The 15,012-nt window shown below is 57.4% G+C and overlaps 1 protein-coding gene across 1 annotated transcript in view; it reads right to left on the reverse strand.

Moving 5' to 3' along the window:
• Nucleotides 1-1,175: 1,175 nt before the first annotated feature.
• Nucleotides 1,176-15,012, reverse strand: part of INPP5D (inositol polyphosphate-5-phosphatase D) — a 141,493-nt gene continuing 127,656 nt past the window's right edge. The window contains exons 23-27 of the mRNA XM_070070037.1: nt 13,927-14,076; nt 11,782-11,878; nt 9,967-10,248; nt 5,357-5,975; nt 1,176-2,385 (exon numbers count right to left, since the gene is read on the reverse strand). Coding sequence (XP_069926138.1) covers nt 2,383-2,385; nt 5,357-5,975; nt 9,967-10,248; nt 11,782-11,878; nt 13,927-14,076 — 1,151 coding nt within the window. The 3' untranslated portion in view covers nt 1,176-2,382. The remainder of the gene's footprint in view (nt 2,386-5,356; nt 5,976-9,966; nt 10,249-11,781; nt 11,879-13,926; nt 14,077-15,012) is intronic.

Genomic DNA, 15,012 nt, shown 5'->3' on the forward strand with positions numbered 1-15,012 from the left:
CTGTGCCGGTGCCAGGGACTGTCCATTGTGATGACAACACCTTGGTGTTGCGTTTCCAGCCAGCTTTCCTATAACCATGCAAAGGAGCGCAGTAGACTTGACCTTGGGACTGGGGGTGCCCTTGCGGGGGAATCTCGATCGGCTGCCTTCTCGGTTATGGAGCTCCCGAGGGTCATCAGGAGAGGAGAGACGGGACAGGTGACTGAAGGCGGCCCCAACAGATGGTGGCAGCCAGGAGCCCAAGGAGGGAGCTCCGGCTGAGAGGTGGAAAGGACACAGCTGCATGTCCTGAAACCGCGCAGTTCTGGGCACACGTGCCGCCAGCGCCAGGTCTGCACAGCAGCCCGCACCTGACTGTGGGGATGGCGGAGGAGGGCCACGCGCGTGCTCAGGGCTGGACTCAGCACAAAGGTCAGGCCTGCCCCGTGCTGTGCTCCCCTCTGAGCTGCTCCTGGGACCCCCTAGCAATGGTGGGGAGGACCTGCCATGTCTGGGTGTCTCCAGCTGCCTCTCTACCCTGGCCCACGGCCTGCTGGGCCAGAGAGCTGAGGCTGGTGGGGGCGTGGGTCAGGTTCACTGTGGGGACCAGAAAGCCAGCCAGCAGGGAGGTCCCAGTGGCCTCAGCCCCATCCTGTCAGTGTCCACCTGTCACCAGGGCACCAGTGACTGCTTTCCTCCATGGCAGACAAAGATGCCACTCCCTCGAGCTCCGTCTGGAGCCCAGGCCTGGGGTCTGTGAGCAGGACAGAGGCTGAGCAGCCTGAGGGGCAGTGCTGGCCACCACACCCTGCAGGTGGGTCTCCAAGGCTGCTCCCTGCCCATGACCTGGGGATCGTTCCATGCATGTGCCTTGTCCCTGGAGCTTGAGTGGTGAAGGATAAGAGCTGGGAGGAACTTACGGGCTCTAAGACAGCAGGTGTGTGTGCGTGGCGGGGTGCCCCTCCTGGAGGCTGGAGGAGGCATATGTGTGGGGACCGATGTCCACCCAGTTATCCATGCTAGCTTCAAGCTGGCTCTGTGGGGTCCTATCTGCTCAGGGCCATGCTTTCCCGTCACCCCCACAAACCCTCAACAGCCGTCTCTCGTGCCCCCGCAGTTGCTCCCTCAGCCCACACACATGTCTGGGGCTCTGAATGTCTGGGGTTGGGGGAGATGCCACACAGAGAACAGCAGAGTGAGAAAGGCATGGTTTATTGGTCACACAGATGGAGACCCCTGAGCACATGGGGTATGAACCCTCCTCTGCACGCACACACACATACACACTCTCACACACAACACACTGGGTTGGGTTTCCTACCTTAACTCTGTTATGTCAAAAAGCAGTACAAGAAGAGCTGTCACCAACCTATTCTTCTAGTCACCAAGGAAGCAGGGTTGGAAGCCACGGAGCTCAGCAAGCAGAGGTTGATCTATTTCGGGAGCCCGGAACCGAGCTGCCCACCCTACCAGGCAACCAGGCTGCAGAGCTGGGCTCTCAGGAGCAGCAGCTGCCTGCCGCTGGGACAGAGTGAGTGGCAGGGGCTTGGCTCAGCCCGTGGCCTGGTGGCGGCTGCCCACTTCGAGGGGAACATGGCAACCTGGCACGGACACCCGGAACGGGCCTTGGTGTGGCTGGCCCCGGGCTGTGGCCAGATCTCTCTGCTGGAGAGTTGGAGCTGCCACCTGAGGAACTGGAGAAACAGGCAGACCCTTCCTCTTCTGAGGGGCCGGGCCCCCTGGGCTTTCGCTAAAGCAGCCGCATCAGGGGAGCTGGACAGGGCCAGGCCCTTTGTACCCTCACTGAGCTGCTCAGACCATGCAGCTTCCTAAGGTTGAGCCCCGGCCTTGCTCCAGGAGGGCACTGGCCTTCTTAATGCTTTGTGCAAACCCCTCAGGACACCCAGTTCTCAGCTGGTGGGTTTGGACGCATGTTCTTAGTGGACTGGAGTCTCAGCCCTGGAGGGGGTCCCGACAGAATGTTCTGGAAGCAAGTGGCACACAGTGAGTGCTCGATCCATGTGGCCATTATTATTATTCATATTCATATTATTATTATTATTATTGATCTCTCCACCCTTGAATCGGTGCTTTGGGTCCTTTCTTATGGGGACGTGAACAAGGTGCAGGGGTCCCGAGTACCAAGACGGAGCTGGGGACCGGCGTGCAGGTGTGCGCTGCCCAGCGGGTGTGTGTTTCCCTTCCACTCTCAGCACGCGGTACCCAGCCTCGCAGCCAGCCCACGGCTTGCACCTCTCAGAAGCTGGGCCCTTTCCTGAAACAATACGAAGCTGGGCCTGGGGAGCTGGGTGGGAGGAGCTGGCAGGTCTCAGAAGAGGCTGTGGGTGGCGTCTGCTGCTCCTGTGGACTCCTGACCCGAAACGCCAGCGGCTTCCCAAGGCTTCACTGCGGGACAAGAACAGAAAGGTTGTCATTCCCCCAGGCTTCGGTGCGCCGAGTGGCCCCCACGTCCCCGCACGCCTGTACCCGGCCTCCTGGATCATGCAGCACACATGGTTCCAGGTACTTTCTGCACATGAGGGGACTTCAACACATTCTTGGAAAGTGGAATTAAAAGGTAGCACAGGGACCGGCATTTGGCGCAGCAGTTAAGACCCCCTTGTCCCATACTGCAGAGCAGTGCTGGGTTTGATTCCCAGCTCTGTTTCTGGTTTCCAGCTTCCTGCTAACGCACACCCTAGGAGCAGCAGGTGACGGCTCAAGTAGTTGGGTCCCTGCCATCCATGTGGGCGGGCTGGATTGAGCTCGCGGCTCCCAGCTTCAGCCTGGCCCAGTCCTGGCTGTTGTGGGCATTTGGAGAGAGAACCGGAGGACAGAGGCTCTCTATCTGCCTGCCTGTCTGCTCTCTGCCTTTCAAATAAAATAACAACAATTTTTTTTTTTTGACAGGCAGAGTGGACAGTGAGAGAGAGAGAGACAGAGAGAAAGGTCTTCCTTTTTGCCGTTGGTTCACCCTCCAATGGCTGCCGCGGCCGGCGCACCGCGCTGATCCGATGGCAGGAGCCAGGAGCCAGGTGCTTTTCCTGGTCTCCCATGGGGTGCAGGGCCCAAGCACCTGGGCCATCCTCCACTGCACTCCCTGGCCACAGCAGAGGGCTGGCCTGGAAGAGGGGCAACCGGGACAGAATCCGGAGCCCCGACCGGGACTAGAACCCGGTGTGCCGGCGCCGCTAGGCGGAGGATTAGCCTAGTGAGCCGCGGCGCCGGCCTAACAACAATTTTGAAAGACAAACGTGCATTGTCCCTGGGCTTTTCACAGCCCTCTTGTAGTCAATTATAGATACTCTAATACTCTATACATAGCTGCACATACATTCCAATCACAGAAGGAAAATATTTAAAAACCAAATTGCCTCTGTACTCAACACAGAGTGGTTTTCTTGTCGTTATTTCCTAAGCAGCGCTGTGCAACAACTATTTCTACGGCATTTGCATTGCACTGGGTGAGAAGGAATCCAGAGATGACTTAAAGTGTGTAGGAAGATGTGTGTAGGTCTCACGCTGTTTCCTAAGGGGCTTCAGCATCTGTGGGTTTTGGTGTCCGTGGGGCCCTGGAAGCAGCCCCCCCATAGATCCCCAGGGATAACTGTGCACAACACTAACGCACAGTCACACAGGATGCAGTCTTAGCTCTAACCCCACGAGGGAGGTGCCGCCAACAGGCCCCTCCGACAGAGGAGAAAACGGACTCACGGCACAGACCCAGCAGTGGGGAGCTGGGACTCGAGTGCAGTGCAGCATCTGAGTTTTAATTACTGCTTGTTTCGCTAGGCAAGAAACATATTAGAGGCGGTGGGTGTTGGGCACAGGGGTTCAGACACTGGGATGCTTGCAGCCCATGTCAGAGCCTGGTTCAAGCCCTGGCTCCACACGTGTTTGCAGCTTCCTCCACCCGGGAAGGCTGCAGGGAACGGCCCAAGCGGAGATTGCTGTCTGTCTCTCCATCTTTGAAATGAATAAATACATGAAAAATTTAAAAAGGAGAAATGCCCTTTAAAGGAATGAAGAGGAAGTTGCCTCTGAAGTCTCTCAAACACTGGGATTTTGGGCTAGTGCTGTGGTGCAGCCAGTTAAGCCACTGCCTGTAGCACCAGCATCCCAAATAGGCATTGGTTTGAGTCCTGACTGCTTGACTTCCAATCCAGCTCCCTGCTAATGCATCTGGGAAAGCAGTGGAAGGTGGCCCAAGTCCTTGGGCCCCTGCAGCCACGTGGGAGACCTAGGGGAGCTCCTGATTCCTGGCTTCAGCCTGGCCTGGGCCCAGCTGTTGTGGCCATTTGGGGACTGAACCAGCAGATGGAAGATCCTCTCTCTCTCTAACTCTGCCTTTCAAATCAATCTTTTGAAAAAACATTGAGTTTTTTTTAAGTATGCATTCTAAGGATGATAATAATGAAATAAATCATCAAGATTCCTTTTCTTCGTGGTGTTTCATTCCACAGGGCTGGGGGTTTATCCGTGGTACTTTATTCCTTTCAACAGTCACTGAAGAGGCCATGTAGGGTCAGGGACTTGCATGTGTGTTCGGGGGGTGGGCAGACAGATGTGGGTTCCCATCCTGATTCCAGGAGAGAGTGTCTGGCAATGTTTCAGACACTGCTGAGGCACCTGTGTCCCGTACTGGAATGCCTGGTTCTGAGTTCCACCTTCACCTCTGATCCCAGCCTCCTGCTGGTTCAGGTCCTGGGAGGCAGCAGGTGCTAACTCAAGTAGCTGAGTCCCTGCTACCCATGGGGGTGACCCAGAATTGAATTTCTGGCTCCCAGCTTCGGCAGATCCAGCCTGTTTTTTTTTTTTTAAATGTTATTTTATTTTATTTTATTTTATTTTTTATTTGACAGGTAGAGTTACAGACAGAGAGAGAGACAGCTCAACCTTCCATTGGTTCACTCCCCAAATGGCCACCACAGCTGGCGCTGCACCAATCCAAAGCCAGGAGCCGGGTGCTTCTTCCTGGTTTCCCACGCGGGTGCAGGGGCCTAAGCACGTGGGACATCCTCCACTGCCTTTCCAGGCCACAGCAGAGAGCTGGGCTGGAAGAGGAGCAACCAGGACTAGAACCCTGTGCCCATATGGGATGCTGGCACCGCAGGTGGAGGATTAACCAAGTGAGCCACAGTGCCGGCCCCATGGGTCCAGCCTGTTACTGAGGGCATTTGGGGAGTGAACCATTGGCAGTAGATTTTTTTCCCCTGTCTCTCTCTACCTTTCAAATAAAAATACTTAAAAATCCCCAAACAAATCCTGATTCCAATGCTTCCTCATGGAGTGGCTCCAGGCTGATCTCAGCGCACACGTGAGCACACACGTGAACACAATGCGCACACGTGCTGCACACACGCCCGCACCCACCTACCTGCATGGCGGTCCTGCCGAGCGGCGCCTCCTCTGGCCGGTGCTTGCCATGGTGGGGGAGCTCCGTGTTCTCGCGGTAGTCGCGGCCCTTGGAGTGCTGCAGGTGCAGGACTGCTGGGCTCTTGATGGGCAGGGGTGGCCTTGGGGATGGGGTGGGTGGTATCGGCGTGGCCGCGGGCTGCTGGCCCATCTCCGACCTGGAAGGCTTGATGGGCCTCTTGGCTGGCACTGGGGCCTGGGAGCTGGCGGGGGCCTTGGGCTTCCCCTGGCTCTTGTCCCCACTGGCCGGCCTGCCCTCGGCGGCGGAGGAGGAGCAGGTGAAGGAGCGTAGTCGGGGCGCCGGGCTGAGGAAGGGCACGGGGCCCTGCTTGCCCGGGCCCTTGCTGCCCTCGGCCTCCTGGGCTTTGGTGAGCACAATGCTGGGCGACAGGAGCGCCGGGTCTGGGCAGGCCGGGGGCTCCTTCCGCAGCGGCTTGGGGGACTCCTGCTCTTTCCTGGGAGCCGGCTTAGGGAAGGCGCTCACGGAGCCGTACAGCGGGTTCTCGAACATCTCCGGCTTGCTCGGCTGCAGGTCCTCGTGCGCGGAGGCGTCGGCTGTGCTCTTCCCCAGGTCGCCGGGCCTGGGGTTGGGAGAAAGTGGACACGTGAGGGGACAGGCTGCTTCAGGGGGCTGGGCTTCTGTCTTGGGGTTGGAACAAGATGTCTCGGGGTTGGAACAAGACAGAGGTGCCGGCTGCACGGCACGGTGAACGCACTGAATGCCACCTCACTGTTCGTTTTGAAGTGGTTGATTTTATGTCATGCAAAGTTCACCTTGATAAAAAGAAATCAAGAGGAGGGGCGGTGTTTGGCGCAGCGGTTAGGAGGCTGTTTGCAGCACCTGCATCTCACATCAGAGCGATGGGTTGAGTCCTGGCTCCTCCCCTTCTGAGCCAGGTCCTGCTCATGCACACCCTGGGAGGCGGCAGGTGACAGCTCAAGGGCTTGGGTCCCTGCCACCCACTTGGTCTCTTGCCTTTGGCTTGGCCCAGCGCTGGTTGTTGCGAGCCTTGGGGACAGAGGGGGGTAGGGGTGGAGGTGGGGTGTGTGGGGGGGTGAACTTTGGCCCAGCGCCGGTTGTTGCAAGCTTTGGGGACAGAGGTGGGGGGTGAACCAGCAGATGGAAGCTTGCTCGCTCTGTATCTCTGCTTTTGCCTCTCTGTCCTGTTTGCCTTTCAAATAAAATGAAAACAAATAAACATGTTTAGAAAGACAAAAGAAGAAGAGCCGCTTCTGTTATTCACGTGTGGTCCTCACAGGCAATCCTGGTCAGGCTGGGGACATTTTCCACCATGAGAGCAGTTCCCAGCCGGCGCCACAGCTCACTAGGCTAATCCTCCACCTGCGGTGCCAGCACCCCAGGTTCTAGTCCCGGTCGGGGCACTGGAATCTGTCCCGGTTGCTCCTCTTCCAGTCCAGCTCTCTGCTGTGGCCCGGGAGGGCAGTGGAGGATGGCCCAGGTCCTTGGGCCCTGCACCAGCATGGGAGACCAGGAAGAAGCACCTGGCTCCTGGCTTCGGATCGGCGCAGCATGCTAGCCACAACACACTGGCCGTAGCGGCAACTTGGGGAGTGAACCAATGGAAAAAGGAAGACATTTCTCTCTGTCTCTCTCTGTCTCTCTCTCACTGTCTAACTCGGCCTGTCAAAAATAAATAAATAAATAAATAAATAAAATAAAATAAAATAAAATAAAATAAAGAACGGCTCCCAGCAGAGGATCAGTGAGGAAGGGCAACTTTGCTGGAGGTTTTAGAAGAGAAAGGGAAGAGTGGACGCACACAGCACCCTCACACTGCCCCCTCCTCTTCAGAGGCCTGTGCTCCACGCCCCCAGCCCTTGCTATCACCGGGCCCCCTTTCCCGGCTTCCCCCAGGGCCCCGTCTTCAGCACTTCCACACAGAGCCTTGCAGGAGGGAAGCCTCGCTGGCCACCTGACCTGCTCCCCTCTGACCATTCGTGGTAGCTGAGGGTCTCAGCTCAGGCTGCACCACTAACAAGCACCGATGATGCGTGAGACGTGGCCCAGGGACAGCCAGGAGCCAAAGAACCAAATCTGTGCTCGGGGGACCAATCAGCACAGAGCTCTCTCCTGCAAGGCCAAGTTCCTTCCTGGGAGGGCTCCGGGGAGAGTGGTTTCCTGCCTTTCCCAGCTCGCAATGGTGCTGACAATCAGAGGGAGTCTGGACGGAGGCCAGTGTTGGGCAAAGACAAGCAAACAGGCCAGAGACGGAGAGCCAGGCTGTGACCCTGAGCGGGCGGCGTGGCCTCTGATGGAGGTGGTTCCTGGGGGCACTGAGAAGGGGCGCGCGAGCATGTTTTACGCGTTTTCTGCCCAGTGGCATACTCCATCCAGGGCAGCGCTCTGCAGAGAAGGAACCTGTCGTGAAGACAGTGGGGGTCCCCGGGCACCCCAAGGCGCCTGGCACTGACTGCTCAGCAGCTGCTCCACAGCCAAGCTCTGATCGACTTTTGGGGAGCAGACGTGGGCCCGCGGAGGGAGGCGGCTGTCATCCTTGAGCAGGTGCCATGAGACGCCATGTCGGGGGTGGTAGGGGAGGCCAGCCTCAGGGCGTGCCTAGGGACTCGACAGCAGGCTCATTACCTCCTGGAAAGGAGCGGAGAAGCAGTGCAGGAGCTGACCGTGGCCGGCCCCTCTCGGGGCTGGGAGAGGGGGGCCCCTGGGGGAATCAGGACCGTGGCTGGGAGGAGAGCCCTAGATATAAGGGTGCTTGTGCTCAGTCCCTCTGCTGTGGTCTGTCCCGCCCCCAAGTTTCTCAGGGAAGGGACAGAGTCCAAAACATCCTCCATAAATCCTGAAAACCAGAGGTGCAGTAGACACATCGGTGCCCAGGCTGCCTCCTCCCTGCCCCCTCCTGCCACCACCCTCGTCCCCACGCCCTCACCACCTCTCATCTGTCCATTCTTTATAGGAGGAGCTTAAGGACAAAACTACTGGCTGCTCCTACCCTAAGAGGCGACGCTGGCCAGGCTGGGCGTGCACAGGTGGAGGAGCCCATGGAGGCTGCGCTATGGGTGACGCCGGCTCCCTCCGCAGGCTCCTGACGGCAAGGCAGCAGGCAGCACCCTCAGGCCACCCTCTCCCGGAGGAAGAAACAAGGCAGGCTTGGGGGAAGACAAGGTTTGACCTCTATGGAGCCGCACCTGCCATGTCCTCATCACCCTGGGGAGACCGGAACATGTCGGGACCCCGTCCAGCTCAGCGGCCAGCACGGTTTGTTCTGGGCAGTGTGTGTGAAGGGCACTGGCAGCCTTGGGAAGCACTGATGTCGCTCCTCGGTGGCCATGCCCAGCCAGGTCTGCTCCTGGCTCTGACCTCCGCCTGCACTGGTTCCAGGCTCAGAGCAGCCTTCTCGGACTGCGTGGGCCTCCCCGGGGCTTTGTGGCCAAGGCCCTCTCCCTCCCCAGGCTGGCTGCCACCTGCCTTTTGTGTTCCTATTCCCACTTGCTCCTGACTGTCACTGTCCCCAACAATTAGGAGAGGACAGAAGGTTGCACACGGGGCCTTTTCCTCCTTGTGATTGAGAGCAGAGTGGGGACTGGGTCTGGGAGGAGCTTCTGCATGGAGATTCCTAACCCTGTCCACGGGGCCTCCAGGAGTGAGAAACGCCTGGGAGTTCACGGTTCTGGAAATCCATTCTGAACAAATATAGTTCTTATAGGAGGTTGCTTTTCTTGGCAGTATCTTTACAATTTTCTAGCCCCTTTATTTATATTTTTTCACTTGAGAGGCAGAGAAACAGAGAGAGAACCAGAAAACCAGAGAGTGAGCAGGAGAGGGCTTCCATCTGCCGGTTCACTCCCCAGTGCCTGCAGTGGCCCCCAGCCGGAGCCTCGGCCAGGAGCCAGGAACTCAATCCAGGTCTCCCACGTGGGTAGCAGGAACCCAGTGACTGGAGGCATCACGGGGCCACTCTGATAAGGGACACAGGTGTATTTTGTTGTTGCTGTTACAATGTGTTTATGCTTGTTTTTCTTTTTTTTAATGTTTATTTTATTTTACTTGAAAGGCAGAGTTTTTAGAGCGAGGGCGAGACACAGACAAGTCTCCCATCCTCTTGTTCACTCTTCAAATGGCCACAAACAACCAGGGCTGGCCCAGGCCAAAGCCAGGGGCCTGAAATTCCATCTGGGTCTCCCATGAGGATGCCAGGGGCTCGAGCACTTGGGCCGTCCTCCGCTACTTTCCCAGGCGCATTAGCAGGGAGCTGGGTTGGAGGCGGAGCAGCCCCGGCGCTCATATGGGATGCTGGTGATGCAGGTGGTGGCTTAACCCACTGTGCCACAACGCTGGCCCCAGGCCACGGGTGTCGGAACTGGTGTTTTAGCCCCTGTGTAAACACCGCCTGCCCTCCTTTTCTAGAATCCAGTTGTACCAGTAGGTTAGGAGAAGGGAGGCCCACAAACAGGTCTCGAGTGCCGACTGTGTTCCGGGCCTGGGGATGTCAGCGTGAAGTGGACACAAGCCCCTGCCCTCCCAAAGCTGCCGTCCCGGGGCAGACGCAGGGACCCGCGGTGAGCAGGGAGGGGAGGGCAGAGGAAGACGCTCACCGTGACTCCTGCGTCCTGAGACAGGGGCCCCGGTTTGCCACTGAGGACGAGAACTTCTTTGGCGACAGGGGCGGCTGGGAGGGAGGTGTCGGAGGGCTCTCGCCCCTGCCGGGCCCCAGTGAGGAGTCCTTGGGCGGCTGGTCGTAGCTCCAGGCTGTGAGCTGCTGGTCAGGGGACAGCGTCTGCTTCCCGGGCAGGGGTGCTGGCTGCCCAAAGGGCCCCATCCCCATGTAGTTGGGGTTGATGATTTCGGTGATGTTGGAGCCACTGCATGGAGGAGCCCTGCGGGAAGACGCAGAGTTAATCTCAGGGCTCCCTGTCTTTCCTGGGGTCAGCGCCAGCCCAAGGACAGCGCCCTCTGGTGGCCCCAGGCTCTCCTCAGTTCTCATTCAGTTACACAACAGAACAGGTACTGAGGGTGTAGCAAGCACCAGGCCTGGGCCAGGAGGAGGGAGTGTGGTCCTGAATGAGGCAGCCGTGGGCTCCGTTTTTGGGGGATGGACAAACAGGCCCAGTGGCAGGGCCATGGTACAAGGGGTTCCACGATCCCCCAGGGGATTTTTGAACCCGTGATAGGACAACATCCTCTAGACAAGGGACTTCAAAAAGTTCATGGAAAAATGGAATTAAGAGGTAAGTTTATTTTGGTGCAAAAACATTTTAAAATCCATGCATAGTTTTTTCATAATATGTGTTTTTCACGAACTTTTTGAAGCATGCTCATATACTATGAGTTTTTGTATATCCACATATCTATGATGAGGCTTAATTTATAAACAAGGCCTAGGAAGAGTTTAGAGACAATAGATAACAAGAAAACGGAACAATGATGACAAATACCGTAATAGAAAGTTACTTGAAACATAAGACTTGTCTGTTTCTGGAACTTTCCATTGAATATTTTTGTACAGTGGCTGACCATGAGGAAATGACACTGAAGCAAACCCTCAGATAGGAGAGACCCAGGGGACCAACACCGGTCCCGATTCTGGAGCCGAGAGGTGCTTTAGAGCTAGGATGCACTTGTTGATGGGATACTGACAGAAGGAGGCTGCCCATGGCTCTGACCATCACAGCTGGATGTAGACCAAGGAATGAGCTAGCAACAGGCATTCCTGTGTGCACAGAGGGTGTGAAGGGTGAGGGCTGGAGGGACAAGCAGTGTGGGGACCGCAGGGAGCAGAGGGACAGCTATGCCCGCTCCTGGCATATCTCTGCCCCATCAGCAGGTGAGTTTGCAAAGACCCGGGTGCTCACTGGCTAGATTCTGGCACTCAAGGCCCCACAGGTGAGCTGAGGCAACCCTGCTAGTGGGGACAGCTGTCCCCTTGCAACGCTGACTTGATCTGAATTATTCCCAAGTCAATCTCTGTCAAGAGCAGCATGCACGCACTGCCCCCTTGAACTCTCCCTTTGGGTGAGGATGGGGTTTGCTGAGCTCAGGCGCCAGGGCTGCTGGTGCCCCCTTGCTCCCAGGAGACCTGGCGGTGACCTCTGCACTCACTTCTTCCTGGGCTGCAGTGAGCTCCCAGGTCAGGCTCTGCCCCCGACTTCCCCTGGTTCCTCCAGACCCTGACATGCAGCAGGTGCCCCACAAACGCTGGCGGAGCTGAGCTGAACGGCTCAACGCAGGAGCCTCCCCAGCTCCACCAGGGTGACCCCAACGGCCCCGTGACGGGAGCCATGATCAGAAGTGAGGGCAGAGAGCTCCCCCCTGGCCTGGGGACCCCGGCTTCCTCCGTCCTTGGCCCTCTCACAGGCCAGGGTCTGCAGAGCCAAGCTGGTTTGTGACAAGCCCCAGCCCCCACGCCCTACCTGCTGGCCGGCTCCCACTGCTTCATGGGGTCGTGGCTGGTGAGGCTCTTCAGGGACTTCAGCCCGCTGGTGTCATCCCGTTCTGTCTTCACAAAATCTGGAAGACAAGGGCCAGGAAAGAGCACGGGTGAGCAGGTGAGGCAAAATGGCTTCCATTTTCAGGAAGCGGGGCAGGGAGTGACGGCCACCTGGCAGGTGGGTTAAGCAAGATTCTGAGGCCTCTTATGGGTGCAGGGATGGACTGGTTATGGCTGCCATGGCTTCAAAGCAAGGAGAATTGGCACGAGTGACCCAGAATTGCTGTTTCACGTGACTTTTCCAACTTGTTGACCTCAGCAAGGGGCGAAACGAGCAGACATTTCTCGTCAGCTTAGAATACGACAAACACAGCGGGGCACTTGTTACTCAAAGCCAACCTGCTCTGGCCTGTGGTTGCAGAGAGGCGTGTCTGCCATCACCCTGACCAGGTTTTGTGGCCAGCAGGGGGCGCCACATGCACAGCAGGCAGCACCCGGGGTTTGGACAAGCGGGGATGGTGGGGTCTCCCTGTGGCAGGCAGGGAAACATCCCATTTCCGAGTCACCCAGCACCGGGTGGGCTTGCACTCGCCCCTTCCCAGGGAGGTGACCTTCAGCCCATCACACACTGTGCTGCCTCAGTTTCCCCGGGTGCCAGTCAAGGACAATCGTTGGCTCACAGGCTGGTGTGACAGGCACACGAGATGACATTTAGGAGACGCTCCGGTCACACATCCTCAAGTTCACGGTTCAAGCCCAACTCATCGTAGGTGCTGTGACCTGGGTGCTTCTGAGTAGGCATCAAAGGGAAGGGGGAGTGGAAAATGGGGAAAAAATCTACCTGCTGCCCGGGTGAAAGGGAAGAAAGACTCTACTAAGACGTGTGCAGCTCTGCTCCTGCCGAACCTTGCAGTGTTTCAACTTGGGAAGTTCTACCCGACCGATACTATTGGAAAGTATAAATTTAATGACTTTATTTTCCAAGTTTCAAAATTCTGGGTATGATTTAGAGCAAATGACAAATTCAGGGGCTGGCACTGTGGTGTAGCAAGCTAAGGTGTCGCCTATGATGCTGGCATCCCACATCAGAGCACAGCGTGGAGTCCTGGCTGCTCCGCTTCCGATCCAGCTCCCTGCCAATGGGAAGGCAGTGGATGAAGGCCCAACGGTTTGGGTCCCTGCCACCCATGTGGGAGAGCTGAATGGAGTTCCAGGCTCCTGGCTTCAGCCTGGCCCAGCCTGGCCATTGCAGCCATTTGGGGAGTGAACCAGCAGATGGAAGAAATATCTCTCTCTCTCTCACTCTGTACTTCAAATAAACCAATATTTTTTACATGACAGATTTGAATTCAGACACATCCTTGTGCGGTCCCTCTGGCCACATCTCCTCATTCTCACAACAGAGTGATGGCGGTTTTGACCTTAGAGATGCATCAGCAGGATCTCCTTGGGGACGGGGTGGGGAGGGGATGACTCCTAAGGCTGCCATTCGAGGGTGTGTGGGGGGTGTCAGAATCGCCCGTAGGAGTCTGTGTCACCAAGGGTGGTGCTGAGAGCCACCTGGCCACCCTCCCAAAGGCCAGCATTGCAGCAGCTGAGCGGAGCGACTGTCAGAAAGGGGAGTTGGGGACGATGATGGCACCCACTGGGGAGGGGGGACCAGAGGACCTGGCCATACTGGGGGTGGCTGGCACCGGAGTAGGGACAGGCCAGAGAGACATAGGAAGATGACGAGGATGATGGTGGGGCTTCTGGCTGCAGCGCAGGGATGAACGTGGCCATGGAGGAGTGGGAAATTCTCCACCTTAGCTGTGGCCATGGCTTTCCTCGGTGGCGACGACAGCGCTGGTCCCTAGGCAGCGGCCCTGCTGGTCCCCAGGCAGTGGCGCTATTCGGGGCGACAAAGCCCGGAGATGCTAAGAGGCCAGAGCGGAGGCCTTGGGGAACCCTCAAAAGCTCTGGGCCCTAATGGGTGTCCCCTGACGTGTCGGGAGGGGCCGGCCACGGCTGCTGGACCCTGGGGCTCCGTGGGAAGATCCCTGCGCCACGCCGGGTCTGCGCTCCCAGGCGCTGCGGAGGACACGCGGCAGCTTGGCGGGACGCGCCTGGCTCACGCGGCCCCACTTACCATACAGCTTCTCCCGCTTCTTGCCCTGAGCCGTCTGCAGCTTGATCTCCCCGTGGAAGTGGCCAGTCATCTCCCCGTGGTGCGTGAGTGGCGTGTGGGTGGCCAGCGGCGTCTCGGTGGCCTCCAGCCGGAGAGCGATGCAGCCCTCGCCTGAGGGGACAGGAGAGACAGGAGCCACGTCAGGACGGCCCAGAGGCTTGCGGCTCTGCACCGGCGTGGGCGACCTGGAAAAGGCTCCCAGCGCCTGGCTTTGGATGGACCCAGCTCCGGCCATTGAGGCCATCTGGGCAGTGAACCAGCCTCTCTCTCTCTCTTTCTCCCCCCCCCCCCCCCAGTAACTCTGCCTTTCAAATAAATAAATCTTTTTTTAAATCCCACAGGGGGCCAGTGTTGCCGCGCAGAGGGTTAAGCCACCACCTGTGACAATGGTGTCGCACATCAGAGCACCAGTTTGAGTCTTGGCTGCTCCACTCTGGACTCCTGCCAACGTGCCTGGGAAAGCAGTGGAAGATGGCCCGAGCACCTGGGCCCCTGCCACCCACATGTGAGACCCAGAAGTCCGGGTTCCTGGCATTGAAGCCATTTGGGGAGTGAACCCCGTGGATGGACATTTTCTGTTTCTTTCTCCATCTCTCCCTCTGTCTCCATCACTCTGCCTTTCAAATAAATGAAATAAATCTTAAACCAAACCAAACCAAAATGAACAACGACACAAAACCACCCCTAGGAGCAATGCTGAGCAATATGGGGCACGTGTTTCCCAGCTTGGAAACATACCTGATTAGCCCACGTGAAAAAAGACAAAAAAGGGGGTGGAAATCACATTTCAGAGGAAACTTCAGAAAGCCAGGAATCAGTGCTAACCAGCTTGCTCTAAAGGATGATGACTTCCCAAGGTTTGAAGCAATGCAAACATTGACAAGCTGGACTGGCAGGTTGGAGGCTATACAAATTTCAAACTTCTGCACAAAGAAAAAAACTAACATAAAAGGAAACTGACAGGGAGTGGCACCTGCAGCCCGAGTCACAGACAATGAGGTGACACCGCTGAACCCCGGGGACTCCTCGAAGTGGAACCCCCGCAGA

This window comes from Oryctolagus cuniculus, chromosome 3 (assembly GCF_964237555.1).
Source record: "Oryctolagus cuniculus chromosome 3, mOryCun1.1, whole genome shotgun sequence".
Lineage (NCBI taxonomy): Eukaryota > Metazoa > Chordata > Mammalia > Lagomorpha > Leporidae > Oryctolagus > Oryctolagus cuniculus.